The 19,323-nt window shown below is 41.6% G+C and overlaps 1 protein-coding gene across 6 annotated transcripts in view; it reads left to right on the top strand.

Annotated features, from left to right (window-relative positions):
• The window catches only part of Satb1 (SATB homeobox 1), a 96,685-nt gene that overhangs the window by 14,639 nt on the left and 62,723 nt on the right, over nucleotides 1–19,323 (top strand). For 2 of the 6 annotated variants that reach the window (XM_028766522.1, XM_028766525.1), the window contains exons 1-5: nucleotides 5,488–6,168; nucleotides 8,628–8,872; nucleotides 12,576–12,752; nucleotides 13,507–13,633; nucleotides 14,394–14,517. In XM_028766522.1, coding sequence (XP_028622355.1) covers nucleotides 8,662–8,872; nucleotides 12,576–12,752; nucleotides 13,507–13,633; nucleotides 14,394–14,517 — 639 coding nt within the window. In that variant the 5' untranslated portion in view covers nucleotides 5,488–6,168; nucleotides 8,628–8,661. Of the gene's footprint in view, nucleotides 1–5,487; nucleotides 6,169–8,627; nucleotides 8,873–12,575; nucleotides 12,753–13,506; nucleotides 13,634–14,393; nucleotides 14,518–19,323 lie in introns of those variants that run through there. The other 4 variants (XM_028766524.1, XM_028766523.1, XM_028766527.1 and 1 more) reach the window with 3 other exon arrangements.

A 19,323-nucleotide genomic window follows, 5' to 3' on the forward strand; every position in this document is an offset into this window, starting at 1 on the left:
TCTGGAGCATACGGTACTAGATTTCAGTAGCTAAGTATTCTCTCAGTTTAAGTATCTACATTATAAAACTCCATGGCTAAGGGGGTTTGTGTTAGCATCACAGGAAGCTGGAGTAAGGGTGGAATGGCTGTGTGTCTTATAAGGGTGTGTATATGGTATTACTCACAGCAAACAGCATATATAGTAATTGCACATTGTTCCAGATGTCTTACAGGACCCTCTCATGTGTGGACATGTCTGGAGAGCTATCTTAGATTTGTATTCAGTGGTACGCTAGTCTCATTCCATACAACATTACAGATCTTTGGGCTAATTTTAAAATGGAAAATGATCTCCATTCAGACATCATTAGAATGTCTGAAAGCCAGTCAGCACCTCTAAGCCTCCTTCTGATCCTATCCTGGGCTCACTTAGTCATCTTTTACCAGAGTTCTTTAGGTAAATGCTGTCCAGTAGGACTTTCTGAGTGACTGGGAAGTGTTGTATAATCTACACTGTGCCGTTGTGTGAGCTGCTAGCCACGTGGGACCATGGAACACTCGAAGTGGGATGAACTAACTTGTACATTTTATGTAATGTTAATTCATTGAAAATTAAGTAATGTAATCACCTTCTGCACTATTCCCGCTTCCTCGATCCTGCAACACGTAAAACACACTGTCAGTGCAGTTAATGGTGAAGATTGGTTGCAAAGGACACTGAGGGCTCTGATCTTCTCTGTGCAGTCATAATGCAAATATTGCAAGAATACTGCATTCAGTTCTTAATCTATGGTAATGGAGACTTCTGCACTCAAAGGGCTTGCAGCCCGATAAGGGAGATGTTCACTCCACTAATAATAATCACTCAGGTGGTTAGATGAAGACTGTTGCAAAGCAGAAATGCAGATTGCTATAAGAATATGTACTAGGGCCCATAACTTGTAGGATTAGTCAAGGACTTTAGTATGGGAAAATTATGAGGCAGTGCACTTGAACTTCCCCAAGTTCAAGGCTGGGTCAAGTTGGCTACAAGACCCACAGATATCAGAGTAAGTCAGTTATTATATGCCCTTCCATGACCTCCAAAAACATGTAGCTTATAAAGCTACATGTAGACATAGACTTCAAACTTAGGAACTCGAGCAAGTAGCTGCTTTCTTAAACTGTAAGCAGTTGTCATGATGTTGGTCACAGATGATATGAGATAAGAAGAGGCTGCAAATATTTACAGGATATTGCATTTCCTCACGAAAATATGTTTTGACAAAGTTGTTTTGGGGCTGCAGCCCCACTGTTTGCCACCCTTCTCTAGCAAAGTGATGTTTGGTCCATTCAAGAAACATGTAGAAAACAGTACTGACATCCCGGACAGACAAAATGAGACACATGACAGCAAATCATAGCCTAGAATAGACATCCTTATATGGCCAACACAGACCATATCCCCACGTAGAAGACACCACCTGCAACCAAAACCAAAAACAAAGAGTTGACATGACAAGCAATATGTTGCATAGACGGAGGTGCTCTGAGTGGAGACAGCCAACTGTGTTTGAATTTAAAAAGGTAAACACCAAGACAAACCATGTCCTTAGAAAGCGTTATGTTAGCGAGTGCTGCCTTCCTAACAGTCACCAGAAGAACCACAGTATCTGAAAGCATTCAGGGTCTAAATGTCTTCTCTGTTTATTAAGACTATATACACCATTCACAACTCTAAATGTGTTTTGACGCCTTCGGAGAACATCTGAAGTACGAAGCAGTCCTTTCATGAAGTTGTTTTTTTTTTTTTTAATTTTGTGTATTTGTTATCTTTCATGCTCCTTTCCTTTGTGTATGCAGTTTAGATGCCTTTTTTCCACGGGGAGAGAAGATTGACACACTGTTTTGACGGTATCCATGCACTGAATAGTTCATGCACTGCGGTTGGAGGACTTAGGCTGCTGCTCAAATTCTCCATTTGATAGCAAGATTTATAAATCTTATCTTAACTTTTTTTTTTCAACAATTGTCTGTATCTTTATGGCTAAAGACAACCTGTCTCTGTAGAATCAGGTAGCATTTTCGCCCCGAACAGGACCGCTTATGATCCTGTAGATCTTGGAAGGTGATATAATTTCCTTTCTTTCTTTTTTTTCTTGTTATTTTGATTGAATTTTCCTGATGATTACTTAGCACCTATAGTGAGTTTACTAAAGAGGAAGGTTACACACATACATGTACTCTCATGAGCATAGATAGTAGTACATACAGCCCGTTACTATGGCACATCACTAGGTCTCAGCCTGTATGCCATTCTCCCCAGGCCATTTTTAAAGACATATGCTTTATTCCTTAAGAAAATAATTGTTTTAGGAAAATGACCCTATGTGCATGACTAATAGGTTGATGGTTTTCCTATACCGTTACTCTTTATAATAAAGTCATTATTACATGCCATTATCCTCAGTCATTCCATCATTCCCCCAAGGCCATGTTAGTCCTTCCTCCATACTTTAATGATTCTTGTTCATGAATAGGTTGTGGTTCCTGAGTAAAAGGTGCTATTAAGATTAAAATTTCCCAGGTTACATCAGCATGGATCAGGTCCCTCGGGAGACTGAGGCAGTCAGGAGACATTTTGTCATATTTATTTGTATAAAATTATTGGAGAAACATAGTATTTTCATTCCTTTGTTGTAATATGACATCTCAGAAACCTTTTTTTTGTTGTTGTTTTTAGTGTTCTTGTCTTTTAGCTCAGAATTTGTCTTGACCAACAGCTACCTAGTCTGCTCCTTCCTTTCCTTCTTTTTTTCCCTAAGAATTCAATTGAAGTTGAGTTGCATTAGCAAGTGACATATTGCTGCCTTTGTAGGCCTGTATAATTTTTCTCTCTCTTTTTATTATTGTTTGTTAATTCATCCAGCATGACACTAGAACACACTGTTCCTACTAAGAAAGGTCAGGTTTCAGGGAAACATGTCAGGCATTACCAATTTGAAGGGCTATTCAGATATCCACATTGGAGACTGAAAGTTTAATGTATCCTATTGAAAAACAACATTGTTCTTATCAAGATAATCATGTTTTTTCTTTTAAATATCAAATATCTTTCAAAATAAGTTTAGCCTCCAGTCACAATACAGACGCCCACACAACTGCTATATTTGGCTGTATTTGTATTTTCCTTATTGATTATTATACTGTAAATAGCCCCCACATTTCCCACACATTTCAACTTTAAAAAATGTACTCTTACCCTTTGTGGTGAAGGTGGTTTAAACTTCCCTTGTTTTGGATGGTATGTTTCTGCCTTGCTATCACATGTTCTCTTTTTTTTTTTTTTTTTTTTTTCTCAAGGCTTTGGTGCCAAGATTCACGGTTGCCTTCCTCAATTTTGACTAACCTTTCCGGTTTGTGGTCGAACCTGGGTGCTCTTGGAGCAATCTATTTTCTTTGTGCTCCTCCTAAACTTGCACCCGCCACCCCACCCCAGGAGGCAGTAATTTCCCCTACTTTACCTTCTGCTTTTTTTAGATTTCTAGTGTAAACAGTGTGCCTGAGAGTGTATTGGTCGCTTTGAGGAGCTTCATTTGCATATCTCGTCCTTATCTCTGCGGTTGTCCTAACTTGTTGCTTAAAAAAAAAAAATGTATCACACAGTGTTTTTCTGTTCTACATATCTTTCCCCTACTACTGCATTCTTCAAAACAGTTCTTCAAAATATAACACTTGGCTCTTGTTTGATGAACTAACTGCTTTCGGGTGAAACAAACCTTAGTGATTAAAAGATGCATTTTTTTTTTATTTTAGGTGAGATGTCGCAGTGTCCATTTATATGTGGACTGTATTTAGTAAGTTATCTAAAGAAGGTCATACTGTGTAATAATGACCACTAATGTAACTGGAGGTCTTTTTCTGATGACAAAAGTATTTATTCCTACAACAGATGAATTCACTAACCCAAAGTTTCCTATATTCGCCCGATGGGAAGTATTTTAAGAGTGATGACATCTTTTCCTTTGTAATAGCAAGTCAGGTGTGTGTTTCCAGTGACCCAAATTTAGTTTAACTCCAGCACTACGGGCCGCGTGTTTCAGAAGTCCAAAGTATCTGTGGCTCTGACTTGTTCCGAAAGCCCTTACTCAGTTGTTACTGCACGTCACTCTTGGCAGTTTAGAGACCACATTCCTTTGAGAATAAGTACTAGGGCGAGCGTCACCAGGCTTCTCGCCTCTCTTGCCCTACTACCCAGGCACTCCGCCGGGCTCTTCCCTCCAGCCACGACTCGCTGCTTGCCCACCTCAAGTGACACCTGCACGCCCCCGCCCCCGTCCCTCCGGGGCGGCTCAGGGTCCCCAAGTCGCCCCTCCTCCGCGCTGCCCACACGCACCTGCCCCTGGCGCCCCCGCGTCCTCCCCGCGCCCCGGGCCGCCGGGCATTGTGTACACTCGGCCGGCCGCCCGCCTCTCGCTCGCGGCTCATTACGGATGCTCGCGCGCCCGGCCGCCAGCGCGCGCCCCACTCAGCTCTTCCCGGGCCGCCGCCGCCCCCGCCCCTCCCCCGATCCCGGCCCTCCAGCCCGGGTTTTGAGCCCGGTCCCTCCTGGCCCTCCCGCACCCTGCCCCCGCCGCCCGCGCTCCCCCTCCCGCGCCCGGGACGCGGCGGCCCCGCCGGGGTAGCAGGCTGCGGGCGGCCGGGAGGAGGCTGCGCTGCCAGCCGGTGCCTCGCATTAAAATGAGGAGGAGGAAGAAGCGGCAGCCACAGCGGCGGCGGCGGCAGCAGCGGCGGCGGCGAGGGCTGCAGCCCGGGAGGACGCGCGGAGCCCAGCGCGGCACGGCAGCGGCCACCGCGGCCGGGATGAGTCAACTCCTGGTTTAATGGGGGCAGAGCGGCCGCGAGGGGACACGAGCGAGCGAGCGAGCGACGGGCAGCCGTCCGGGGAGCTGCGCTCACACGAGCGCGCAGACCCCCGCGCGCCTCTCCCGGGCCGCCGGCGACTCCGGCCTCGCCGCCCGCGTGGGGACCCCGCCTGCAGCCGGGCACCCGCCGCCCTCCGCGCAACTCTGCATCAGTTTTGGGGGCCTCCTGGCGGCGACTGCGCCCCCAAGTCCCACTGCCATTGTCGACCTCCTTGTTTACCTCCGACTCGGGCTGAGTGAGAGCTTGGCGACTTTTGGGGGGAGGGGGCGGGGAGCGAGTGGCCGCCGAGGAGGCGGCGGCGGGGTTGCCCTCGGATCTCCCCCTCCCCCCTACTCCTCCCTCCCCGTCGATGCTCCCGGGCGCTCCGGGTCCCCGCGTCCATGGGCTGGGAGAGGGTCCCCGGGGTTGTTGTCGGTGACGCCGGCCTCCCAAGTGGCCTCCTAGTGCCTTCCTGGGGCTCTTGGCACGACCCTCTACCCCTCATCCTCTCAGGCCCCTGCTAGATACCCTCAGTGGGGGTGCGAGGCGGTGGGGAAAAAGTTTAAGGTTTGTTAATCGCAGTCGCGATTGTTGGGGAGGGGGAGGGGGCGGCTGGGAAGAAAGCGAGGTGGCCTTTCCCTGAGGCTCCCGGGTCTTGGACGAGTCTGGCGAGGGTGACACCAAGCCGACTTTACGCGCTCTCCCAGGAGCTCAGCAGGAGGAGGGGGCGAGGGTACCTTTTTTTTTTTTTTAATTCCTCTCCCCACCCTTTCTGGGGTCCTTGTCCGCAGTGATTATTTTTCCCTTCTTTTTAAGAAATTCATCTCACCACCTCCCCAGTACCACCAGTGTACAGCTCCTGACGGGTTCCGCTTTGTTTTTACGACTCCCCCCCCCAACGAATCACTTGTCAGATCAATTTTACCTTCTCCCTCCTCCCTACTTCCCACTCTCCCCTCCTCCCCTTCCAAACCCCGTTCTCCGAGGTTAGACATTTTACAAGCTAGCTATGCTGTTTTTCGAATTGTGACTTTTTTTTTTTACCCCCTCTTCCCATATCTACTCTTCTAGACGTTTATTTTTGCCCTTCCCCCGCCTAGCGGGGCGGGGGGTAAGGGAAGAGAAAATAATACAATTTCAGGGGAAGTCGCCTTCAGGTCTGCTGCTTTTTTTAAAAAAAAAAAATAATAATAATAATAAAAAGGACATAGAAAACAACAGTCTTGAACTTCACTTCAAGAACCCCGGCTGCAAAGGAAATCTCCTTTGTTTTGTTATTTATATGCTGTCAAGTTTTGAAGTGGTGAGTTTCAGGTCGGTTTTGCTAATTTCACTCAGTAAAACTGCAGCTTTGCTGTTGCTAGATAGTAGTTTGTTTCTTTGTCTCTTTAAAAGGTCACAGTGAAAGCTTGGCCTGGATCGTGCCGGCCATATGGAATGGATAAAGGCACAGGCTCTTCAAATGTGCTTCTGGGGTTCTGTCGGGCAAGGGAAGGACCCTAAGAGGAACTCTTGAAAAGGATCTCACCAGGAAAAAAAAGGAGAAAAAAAAACCTTATTAAAATCAGAATTTCGTGCTTTTATTTTCTGCTTTTTTAAAAGATATAATGACTGAAATGGAGTCCACCAGCTCTTTCCAGGAAGGATCCTCTGTGGTCTTATTTTATGGACAGGGAAATGGGGTTTGGGGAAAGTAGCCTGCTTTCTGGGTGACAGCCATACAGTGCTCTAAAATGGGTTTTAAAATATGTAACTCAGACTCTTGAGCTGGGTTTTGGTTGAGACCACAGTTAGTCCCAGCTGTTGTCCAGGGAGGCCTGTTGGCAATGGCTGGGTTCAGCTCTAACCTGAGGTTTGGTGAACTTTTGCCTTGGCATAGAGTTTAAAGGAGTATTAAATTCAGTGTTTTATGTGCATGTAATCTTGCTTTATAACGCAAACCTTTCAGAGAATGACTTAGTGTCTAGTAGATGCTTTAGGTGTGTATTCAAAAAACAGTTTTCTATAATGTATGTGATTTTTGGCAGTCAGTATATTGACTAAATTGAAGTCCATCTCTTTCTTTTGCAGCTCAGGGTGGTGCTGAGCCTGGTGGTTAACTAATATGTTCTGTAGTAGTAACTTTGAATCTGTTATGAGTTCCCTGCCCCCACTTTTTTTCATAAGTTGCCCCAAGGGTTAAATTTTTTTTTTCTGTTCCATTCCTATGTTTTAAAATTTGTCTTCTGCTCCAGGGTAAGGCAACCAATTTTGGAAAAAATCAGCTGTGCATTGTGATCCACGTGAAACATAAAGAGTGTTTTGAATAAGTTAATCATCATCACTCTGATTTTGGCTTTAGATTGCAGCTTAATATAATGAGAAAGAGTGATCTTGATAAAAAAAAAAAGTAGTTTAGAAAGATGGCATTTATTGTTAATGAACCTCAAAACCAAAAACATATGGGACCTCGACCAAGGGTAGACCTTCAAATCTTAGCTTGCCACCCTCGAGTACAAAGATATACAGCTCTCAAACTTTTGAGTTCTTGGATTGGCATTCTTAAGGTTACTGTAAGCTCCCAGATCACATACCTGTTCCCATTTCTTGATCATATAGGACAAAGTAGGATGGACTTAGTAAGAGAAAAATGTTTATAGAAAAGCCATGCTAATACAAACTGGATCTCATCTGATCCAGAAAGAAAGAGTTTTCATATAATAACTATTTTTAAAAGTATACAAGATACTTTGAAATACTAGCCAGCTGGAAAAAGTGATGTCATATTCTCTCTGGCTTTCCTAAATATCACCAATACGTCAAGGCTAATGAAAGTTTATAACACAGTCCTATTTAAAACCATAATTTAGAAGTAACTTCAGTATATTGTACCAATTGCTTTATTATGAGCAGTATTCAAAATTGAAGTCTAATATTTAATACAACTGAAAATTAACATTTTTCTAAATTATTATGATGCTAACTCCCTTGCATACTAATTACTTTTTATTACTAAAGACTGTGTTTTGTCAATACTGTTAGGATTTTTTTTGTATGTGTGAGCTTCATATTGTCAGGGTTTTTTTTTTTTTTTGCTATTTAAATTACTAACAGCATCCAGTTAGCAATGGACACCTAAATAAAATGTTAACTCCAAAAAAACAAGTTGTCTTGCTAAATGCAGAAGACATTTGAAGAAGCCTTTCACGCCGTTAGGAGTGCGCCTAGGGGTGACATGATCCAGTCACATGTTTGACCAGAGGCTTGAGACCTTTAACTGCATGGAACTCTTGAAACTCAGATAGTAGAAAACTTTTCCCTGTCTTAGCTCATAAAAAGCATTTGGGTGTTTGTGGAGAGCTCTGCTGAGGGTTTCGTTTGTAACATAGATCACAATGTAAGAGTGTAAGCATCTAGTAATTCCTTACACTGGCAATCCTTCCATTCTTTATTAAAAGTATTATAATCAGTACGTCATGAATTTTTAATCTTAAAAATTGAGAAGTACACGAGTACAATTTGTTATTTTCCTTTTATCTTGTGGTTATCCTTGTTCTGTAAGTAAGCCATTTTTCTCCTAGTTTTAGATAAGAGATTACTTTTTAATTCCTATACATTGGTGCAGATTCCATAATCCTCTGTTGATTTATATAGAAGCACAGTCTTGTAGATCATTACATAGTTGCACAGATGTGTTTGTGGAGGGAACTGTCTAGGGATAAGACGTGTATGGGGCAGGCATCACCATAGACCTCCACCCACTGATAACGTCTTCTTTTCCAGTTCTGGCAGGTGATCTGTAAGACAGTGACTGAGTATGGATCATTTGAACGAGGCAACTCAGGGGAAAGAGCATTCAGAAATGTCTAACAATGTGAGTGATCCGAAGGGTCCACCAGCCAAGATTGCCCGCCTGGAGCAGAACGGGAGCCCGCTAGGAAGAGGAAGGCTTGGGAGCACAGGTGGAAAGATGCAAGGCGTGCCTTTAAAACACTCGGGCCATCTCATGAAAACCAACCTTAGGAAAGGTAAATACTTGCCAATCAAATCCTGGAAATCTGCTTGCTGTCTGCCCAAGGCCACCCTGTGTGGAGGTGTAGGGCTGGGACATGCTGGGAATATTCTCTTTCTAGATCTCTTTCTGATGGGAAATTAAATGGCATTCTGGACTGTGGTGTCAGTCAGGTTTTGAAAGCATGCACGCTGGTTTTGAGTGGTACCTCTTTCTACCTGAGACTGGAAGCACTGGAATATTTGGATAGTAAAGGTCTGAGTTAAGTGTCATGGTCTTGGTTTGCACAAGGTCCATTAGTAGATACTGTTGCAGTTAAGGATGTGCAGGTGGCTACTGTTTGAACTAACCCTGGGTAAGAGACTGAGGTTGTCTGAGAACCACCATCGGTTTTTCCTGAGATTACTAACCATGAGGGGATTTCAGGACATGGACCTGACATATGAGAACAAAGATTTGTGTTGTAATTTATTGTGGTTTGTCTTCTGTAGAGCAAAGTTATTATTTAACAGTTTTTTTTTAAACTAACTTGCTGATTCTGGTTTTTAATTTTGAGTATTTTTTGGTAAAGGGAAGGAAGATTTAGGCAAGTTTATAAAGGGAAAAAATTACAAACGAGTGATTTTTCTACCAATATTAAATGGATGGAGTTTCGACAACTTTGCCTGTGTTAGACGTTGCTGTGCCTGCAAGTCAGTTCCTGTGTGGAGTATACTGTATGCCTCACAGGGGGCTTTATTTTGTCATTGAATAACATGTAGGACTCAGAGGTTTTTTTTTTTTTTTTTCTGCATTTGCTAAGCAAAGAATAATAATGCCATCTTTTACCCAGCACGAATATTAAGCAGAGAAAGTTAGGAGGCCGAGGAATTTCATTGTGTTTGATGTATAACATTTATCATATTTATCATACAATCATTTATTTTTTTCCTTGGTTTGGCGAAAACAAAGGATATATTGATCCTGAAATAAACAGACACAGCAGTCCGTATTGTTAGATCTTTATCTATTAAAAATGGAAAAACAGCCCTTCAGCAAATTCTTTGGCCTCTACTCATGATTACCCTATTTATTGATTGTTTGCCAAGAATGTATGCATCTTTAAGCCAGGGTAAGAGCATTAAAAATATAATTTATTATGGCTTTTCAAACAGAGTGCATTAATATTGTACTGTGTAGTGCTGAGGCTCTATAAAAAAGACTTTCTGACGCCTGCAAACACACAAGTTCCATAAATTCCTAAATAGGAGATTTCAGCTGTCTCTGGTATTATGTGATATTTGCACAGCAAACTTTAATGCCAGGACAGTTTTAGACAAGGATTCTACAGACTTCCCTGCTCCTCATGGCAGCCGTGCTGTTTACACAGGCTCATAAACCTCCAGCAAAAGCCTCTAAGACTGCCTTCAGGTTTAAATCATGTGGTATTTTTAGCTTTCAGCAGTGACCAGTGCTCCGTTTCTAATGCAGGAAGGCTATGAAGTTGCAGTAGTTGGAAGTCTGGCCAAACACCAGCTTGAATAATCAGGCAGTCCAGCGAAGGCTCCTGTTTAACATTACCCTACTGACAGGAGGGCAACCGTGACAGTTCTCCAGACGATCTAGCACTGGATTTGTAATTAGATGATCCTGTTGCTACCGTATCAAACCCGCCTTTATTATCTATAAGGCACCTTTAAATCTGATCAATTAAACACAGAGTCAATCCAGGCTGTTTCAGTGGTTTGAAAAGGTTTCAGTTATTTCATAGACCGGAGGTCTGAGAACCTGCTCCCTCTTTGACACCTCTGTTTGATTCCATGAGAGGAAAAAAAAAAACAATGTATATGTTTATGGCTTGCAAACTCAACTCCACAGACATCAGTAGTGAGGAGAAGGGGGTAGGAGCTAGAGTGTGGTCATCTCACTCCTGCTCAAAGGCTTTAAGAAATGTATTACATTCAAAATTACGTATCTTAAAAATACAGTTTAATTCTAGAAGGGTCTGTGCTCAATATAAATAGCAAAAAAAAAAATCAGAAGTCTTTTGGGAGTTTTTTTTTTTTTTTTAATCTTATTTTTCATGTGCTTGGTTTCTGTTTGACAGGTGCTAGATAAAAATTGTGGCTAAGCTGAGAAAGCACTCAGAAAAAGGGGTTGGGTGTTTTTATTTGTTTAAGAGATTTTGCCAAAATACCTTCAAGCCAAGGAAGAAATCACCAGTTTGCATATTGCTATTTTTGCTGCGGTCTCCCCAAGTTCTCTTCTGATCCCTGACGGGTTCTCTCTCTGGTATAAAACAGCTGAATGAATGACAAGAATATTGGCAAGCTCTTCGGCTTGTTTTTCATGCCTAGCCTGCTGGTACTTCCGAACGAGTTTGTGAGCTTTCCTAAGTAAACCTAAAGGGGTTTAATTGTCAGAGCTGGAATCTCTTGTGAACAGTTCACAAAGCTTTGGTGAAGACACACACGGTGAAGATGTAGCTGTTTTATGGCCGGCTTTTGTTCGGCAGAAACAAGCACACAGAGGATTTGTAAAGGGCCTCTCTGGCAACAGGAAATACTGATTCCCAGCAGCAGTGGGTGCGCAACTAACACCTTCAGAAGTTAGGGTTCTACGAGTCCAGTAGAAGTCCAGAGTATGGAGCCGATGCAGGCAGGGACACCTTGGAACTAATTGAGGATCCTGGGTGCCCTGTTAAAGTAACCCTTGTCATCACTTATGCTAAAGATGATACTCTCCTGGCAGTGTGCCACAGTACTGTTCAGATGCATCTGTTTTTAACCCTTTTCTGTAACTGTTGCAAGTCTGACGGAGCACTGCATTCATACCTTGAGTGCCACATTGCAGGTGGATTTTGGCGTCTGGACCAAGCCTCTTTCCCAACAGTAATGTGGCCTGTGCCACTGAGTTGGTGCACGGGGTGGAAGTAAGCCAACAGAGAAGCAGCAGATCTCATGCAGGGTCTGTGCTTCTCGTGTATCTCAGGAAGGCCAGTTTTCCTTTCACCCTCTGCCATTTTTACCATATTTACTGTAGCAGAAATTGTTGATGGTAAAGACTTACGGCTGCAGTCATGGCTTTTTCCTAGGTAGATGAAATGGGTAGTCGTAGATAGAAGTGTTCTTTTTTTTTTTTTTTTGTTCACTCTGTGCATTCAAACAGTGTCTATGAGCATCTGTTTGGTTAAGTTTTGTGTTCCTTTTATGGAACCAGTTAGAGAAATACTGAAAACCAGGCAGAAAAATAATTGTCTAGTCAGATGATTTGGGCACCAGCAGGTGAAGCCTATTATTAACAGAGGTGTGTATGCAGGAAGAAGGTGGGCTCTACGAAGACAAGTGCAGTGGGTTCTGTTTGCGTACACTATGTAGCAGTTAAAGCAAATCAGACCACCAGACACTTATCTATTTCTCGTCAGCATTATTGTTTGATCAGAAAAGTAATTCTGCTTTCACTGATTTTTGGAAGATGTGCTATTGAAATGAATGACGAGCCCATGTTACCTTAAGAGCAGGTACACGTAAAGGAAATTCAAGTCTTTCCTCTGCAACTTTTAAACAGTAAATGACTGCATGTTTGTCTGTGTGCCTGTGTCTCTTCCCCAGACTGCCTGGGAAGCTCTGTGGCTCCTCTCACTGTGGTGAAGATTTATTTTCATAGCTTAGGTGTTCCTCCCTCCAGACTGTTTCTGAAGATTGTTGGTTTTCTATCTTTCCCTCTGTCTTTTTTGATAGGAACCATGTTACCAGTTTTCTGCGTGGTGGAACATTATGAAAACGCCATTGAATATGATTGCAAGGAGGAGCATGCGGAATTTGTGTTGGTGAGAAAGGATATGCTTTTCAACCAGCTGATAGAGATGGCGTTGCTGTCTCTAGGTTATTCACACAGCTCTGCTGCCCAAGCCAAAGGTAAAGGATGCATTTGTGGGGCTGGGAAGTTACTGGTCCTCCTGTTTGCCTCTCAGACAAAGCAGGGAACATTTTATTCAAAGAGCCACAGCCTGTGTTTTATGTTGGTTCCTTATACACTGTGGCTTTAAAAATTGGCTTAATTCAGTTTGGTTTAGTTAACACACATTTTGCTCATGTGGAATGTCGAGGTAAATTTTTTTTTTAAATTACTTCAGCTGAATCATTAGTATGCTTATTGACCTTAATAATCTGCTCCACTGAGGACCCACAAGGAAGTGAGGAGCGTATTTGAGCAGATGGACTGTTGAGAGTCAATTTGCATTTATGACTGAATATCTAGTTCTGTTTCTTTTATTCTGTTTCTGATGGTTTTATGGGCTGTAAAGTATTTTTCAATGCTGATTCCCACTGCAATAGGGAATCTTATCTAAATCATAAAGCCATTTAGAACCGGTTCGGCTATGTCTTATTAGAACTTCCTGTAAGTTAGGACACTGTGGCCTGATGCATAGGTTTTATTGATTGGTATTTATTTCCAAAATAATAAACAACCCTATAGTCATTTACATAATTTCACAATTTGGAAAGCTAAGCTGTGAACATCTTCATTGACCTGCCTTTTTGAGGGAAAGGGAGTCATTCAAACCGAAGTAACAGTATTGCTTGCGGTGGGGACAGTGCAGAAGAGCACAACAGTCTTTTGCTGGGCCTGAGAGCCAGCACTAAGCATGTCCCTCTTTATCTGGACTAGGGCTCATCCAGGTTGGGAAGTGGAATCCAGTTCCACTGTCGTATGTGACAGATGCCCCTGATGCCACGGTGGCAGATATGCTTCAAGATGTCTATCATGTGGTCACTCTCAAAATCCAGTTACACAGGTGAGTCCAGGCAGCAGTCCTAAGGGGGCATATTCTCCCTACTGTGTGGACGTAAAGCTTCTTTGGCTGGCTTGCATTTTTATTTACTCAGCTTTTGAGACATGCTAATCCAAATTAATTTGGTAACTTTACCCCTTCTGTTATTTTCTGTAACTTCAATATATGACTTTAAAATCCACTTCCTCCCCCGAAATTTATGTTTTATTTTGCATGCTATCAAAAGATAGGACTTTTTACTTTTAGTCAATTAAATGATGCATTACAAGAAGGCATTTTACATAAAGTTTACTTAAGAAAAAAATATTTTTGCATATCATGAACAGTGCCATCTGTGTACATTTTGTGAAAGAATGCCTTATTCGCTTTTGCCATGATCTTATTTATTTATATATGTATTTTTTGCCGTTTTTAATTCGTATGAACGGAGTCATGGGAGGAAATCAGTTAATACGTTAATGCTTTTCACGGTGGCTTGTGAGAAAGCAGTACACCTTAAATTGTCTTCCCAAGCGCATCAGAGCAGGAAGGTAGAAGTAACATGAAAAAATAGCCACCACAGGCAGCTGATGTATAATTCATGCATCGATACAGCAGATGTGTTGTATAAAGTAATTAACTAATCGGAACAATCAGGAGACCGAGAGCAATCTCCAGATGCATCTGTTTGATGCGCAAAATGAAATCTGTCTGTCTTAAAGGAATGTTCTGCAGCGGGATGCAATCCTGTAATAATCCCCTTTCTAATCTGTGTCTCAAATAGTTGCCCCAAACTAGAAGACTTGCCTCCTGAACAATGGTCGCACACCACAGTAAGGAATGCGCTGAAGGACTTGCTGAAAGATATGAATCAGAGTTCGTTGGCCAAGGAGTGCCCCCTTTCACAGGTACCTGGCATAGCGTGTCATAAATAATAAGACATTATGGGCAAGCTACCACTTGAGATCTGATGGGGATCCATGGTTTCAAGCAACTGGTATCTGAAGCAAGAATTTGCTAAAAATGCTAAATGATTGACCAGTGGTGACCTTTGAAAATCTTCCTGGCTCATTCTGAACAGAGTTTTTTATGCCCTTTCTCTCTTGGTGGGGTGGGGGGCTGTAGCCATGAAAAGCAGTCTGGCAGAAGACACTGCACTCTGTCGGCTCGTTCTTAGATCTACTCCTGAATACTCCGAGCCCTCTCTGAGGCAGACTCAGAGTGGCAGGACCTTCTCATTTGGGTTATGGGATGATAGTTTTCAGTGTTACTGTACGTAACTTCTGAATGCTGGCTATATAAAATCATGGTACCATTATAGGGTGCTTGCTCTGTTATAAAAAATGAGAAAGTGTTTGCTGAAAATAATTGTAAATTATGTGTGTATGTTAATTATAAATATAAGAAATCTCTTTCCTGGAACAAAAGGTCCATAATTATTGCCCATTAGGAGTTTACAACCAATTTTGAAGAATTAGTTCACTTTTTAAAAATGGACTCCTTTTTCTTTTCTTCTTGAAATGAGACAGATTTATTATTGTTGAATTTCATTTTCTGGAATGAGTTTTTGGTAAAGGACTGAAACTCTAGGTTGTTGCCAAGTTTGAAAACCAAACATCCTTTCTGATGACACTCAGCTGATAGTCACCATAGAGTGTGGTACAATATCATTCTTCAGCGCCCTCACTTCTGCTCAGGGCATTAAAAGATACAGTAAAGATTGGAGTGCTTGTTTAAAGTTTTCTTTTAATTCCAGTTTAAGATGTAATTATGAATATTAGTCTGCCAGTCCTCTGAACTCGTATTACTGTGCATAAGCATTTCTTATGTGACAAGTGTTTCAGAGCTTGTTTTTATGATGCTGGAGCGTATGAATTCATTCCATGTATTGTTTGTGCAAGGCTCCTGAGCATCCCTGGGTACCGTAAGAGGAAGCCTATGGGCTTTATGCTGCTGTTTCCCAGCAGCCCTTGCGTTTAGCCTTACACCATTGTAGGCCTGCCGTTCTGCTTTGATGTTAGTTAACAATTCTAGGACAAGAGTTGTTCTAGATGGAGCCACAGACTGCACAGATTCTCTGTATTATTAAATGATCATTTTCTTTTTTTCCAGACCAAACTTTTTTTTTTTAAATCAATTAATTTATCCCATCAGCAGCTATCTTGTTTTCACCATTGAAATAGAGAGGATTGTGAATCTATAACCAGGAAATAAAAGTAATTTGAATGAATCTACAACAGTCAAGTCAGTCTGATGGCACAGGGAAGCAGAGCAACTTACTTCTGGGACCATGTTGTGAAGACAACTCCAGAGAGCATGTTGCCTAGTTATTAGCATTTGAAAATTAGAAGGCTGACCTAGAATGAACCATGTTGTTGTTACTCAGAATTCCAAATACTCCATGTACGATACCCTGTATCATGTGATCCAGTGTCCTACTGATTTTGGAAGTCAGCTCAGGCAAAGACTCAAGGTCTCTATGAGCTGGACAAGAGGATCTGGTACACATATTTATTGTACACTCACATTCAGCCAGTGAGGGATGGACTCCACTTCTTGTAGCATATATATTAATTATAGATTTGCTTAATGCTACCACGAGAAATGAGTTGAGCATAGGTAGTTATCACAGTAAGCCGAATGACAAAAGGGAATCCAAGGCTTAGTCTTGGCGCTAGTGGTACACTGGTGAAGCTCTAAAGAGCAGTCTTGAAGAAAACATGGCCTTGCGTAGCCACGGGACCCATCACCATAACCGACCTAGGCTGAAATTGCAACCCCAGCTACAATGGCAGTCTTCCTTTTTCCAAAAATATCTCTGGAAATAATCATGCATATGTTAGCAGAAGCAACAGATACTTGAAATTAGTATTTTGAAAAGACTGAACTCCAAATGAAGTTATTTCATATTCTGCAACATCATCATCTATTTCTCTAGAATGAGTCCATGAATCTGATATTCAGAATGTTTTCATTATTAGCTACTTCCCATTTGGTTTTGTGGTAAAGTTAGGAAAGATGAATGGTAAAGGCTTCCTAAGACCTATATGCCCAAAATATACACCGAGTTTGACAAAACTCCCCTTTCTCTTGTATTTGATATTTGGTGATAAAAATAGTATGTTGAAAATTCCTAGCAAATAAATACTTTTCATGTACAAAATGCAGCCTGATACCCAGAAGTGCTTTAAGTCTATGTCTCGGATGCAATTTTTAATTCATTTTGTGAAAACCTGTAGTATAATATTTAATAGGTATATCTCACTTTATGCATCTTTAGGGTTTTGCTTAATGTGTTAAAAGACATTCCAGTAAGAAATATGGCTGCAGGATTTCTAAATAGTATGTTGAGTTGAAACTCTTTTGCTAGTAGAGGGTAGGAGGGAATAGGGTGGGGTCTTACCAGGACCCAGTCCTTGCCTGGGCTGCTCAGCAAGCTGGCCTCCAGCGCTTGGAGGATTAACTGATGCGTGCTAAGCAAATGTCCAGTTGAACCTGGAATCTTAGAATCAGAAGGGATTATCTTTACCTTGGCTCCTCCTTTAACAGTGTGGGAGCTGGTGTCCCTCTAGATTAAAGTCAAGGTGCTGGTTAATGACCGATCTGAGTACTGATTGGCTCTGTGTTCTTGCCCAGTGGTACGTTAAAAATAGGTGTTGATTCTTTACAACGCGTGCTTTGGTTTTGATGCAACAGTGTTTACTCTGATATTTCCAAGGGTTTCTCCAGCTGCAGAGAGATTCCATAAGTGGGTCTGTGGCTTGATTTACAGCTCATGCTTTTATTTCCGTTAGTTCTTTCCTTCCCATAAATCTGCCCAAGCAGAGTGACATGTGTTTATTAAGTTCTCTGTATCACGTGCTTGTTTATTTTTGTGAAATGTTCTAGGATGTTAAAAATGCTTAGCTCATTATAGATCTGAGATTGGGTGCTTTGTTGTTGCCTTTGCGTTTTTCAGTGGATGTGGTTAGATAGGTCGGTTGTTGCATTCTGAATGGCAGCTACGTAGAAGAAAACAGTCTGATTCCGGAACAAAAAAGCCTGTTGTCATGAAACTTTTGAGGGTTATGGATTTAGGATGTAAATTGGGAGTTATCAAAGTAAATATTTTGATTTACAATAAGACATTAGATTTGATGCTTGTTTTCCCTAGAGTTTTAGATACAGAATTCAATCAAACATTAGATAAAAACATGCATTGGTACAAGAACAGATTATTTTGTTAAAGGTACCGTAAGTAAAAGGTCAATTGTTACTTCTGCCTAATTAATGTTTCTTTCTAGAAATGTAGAGGTCAGATATTCCTGAGAGAGATTTTATTTCAGTCTGTTTTGCGAATGTTTTTTAACCTCCCCTCCTCCATCACACTTCCTGGTGTGCAAGTGCACACACACACATCACAGTTTCCATAGTTTTAAAGGAATTGGGACAGTTTTCTCTTTCTATTTTTTTAAGAAAAAAAAAAAAAAACGGAGAAAAGATAGCTCCAAGCCAAGTCCTATGTAAAGTGAACGAGAATTGTCATTTTTATTTTCAATTCATAAAGACATAGAAATAGGCTTGAACATTCCGTTTATAAAAATCACACCTGGGAAGTGATTTTTTTTTCAGCTCTCCTTTTCCTGAAAAATTCAGCATCTCAAGAAATTTTGGATTTTAAAATTATTAGTATCAGATACTTGCAAAACACACAGTGAAATACATTCTCTCCCTGACACTGAGCCTGTAAGTAGACTGGCTCCCTGAGCCTTGAGACTTATCTCCACAGGCATTTGATAAACTTAGAGTTCACTCAGTTTTCTGTGTTCAAACCCAGGGTATGACTATAGAAATGTTTTTTTTTTTAAACCTGTACTTTGTTTTTTGTAGTTAATATGGACTGAAATGACATGTCTCTTAAATTTTAAAATATTAATAGTCATATTCTTTCCTAAGAATATCATCAGTATTCATATATCACATTTCACATAAGACTATGAAATGTATTCACATATTAATATACTTGTTCATTCCAAAATATATATTAAACTTTTAAAACATATTGACAGGCTGCCGGTGTGTCAGGCTTCCTTCTTAGTAGCTGAAATGTAGTGTGTAGTTAACTCTTGGGGTACTTTTGATGTACCCAGCATTTCTCTCATTCTAAGTAGCAGAAAATTCTAGCCCCATGTTCAGATGAGGAACCTTGGGCACGGAATGTTTGGATGGGTGCCATGGCAACAAAAAAATTGTATAGAAATTTCCCACTCAGAGCCCAAGAGCTAAACCTAGGGTCTCTTTTGGCCACACACACAGATAAAGGTGGTTCCAGGCATCCACGACACACTTCCTTTCTTGGAGTTCTGATAAACTTTAAGGTGTCTGCTGTGTTTATTCTAATTTGGTATTATTTTCTCTCACATGTGTTTTGTAGCTTTGTTTTTGTGTGTGTGTTGACTTGCTTTAAAAGGACTGGTTTTTTCATGCCCCTAATTTAGGGCATTTTTAGGTCATATTTAGGACATAATTTAGATCATAGAGGTGGAAGTTGGGGGTAGGGTTATCTGCTGGATAGGGCTATATTTAGGAGGATCTGGAGTCACTCAGCTCTGGTCACTTCCCTCAACGCCTCACATTGGCAGAGTTGGTATGTGCGATTGAGCTCATGATGGCCTTTTGATTTGAAGACCAGAGTTAAAGTTTAGTATTTTTATTGGGTCTAACGGACAGTTAAA

Source organism: Grammomys surdaster, unplaced genomic scaffold (genome assembly GCF_004785775.1).
Source record: "Grammomys surdaster isolate TR1022 unplaced genomic scaffold, NIH_TR_1.0 169, whole genome shotgun sequence".
NCBI classification, from domain to species: Eukaryota; Metazoa; Chordata; class Mammalia; order Rodentia; family Muridae; genus Grammomys; species Grammomys surdaster.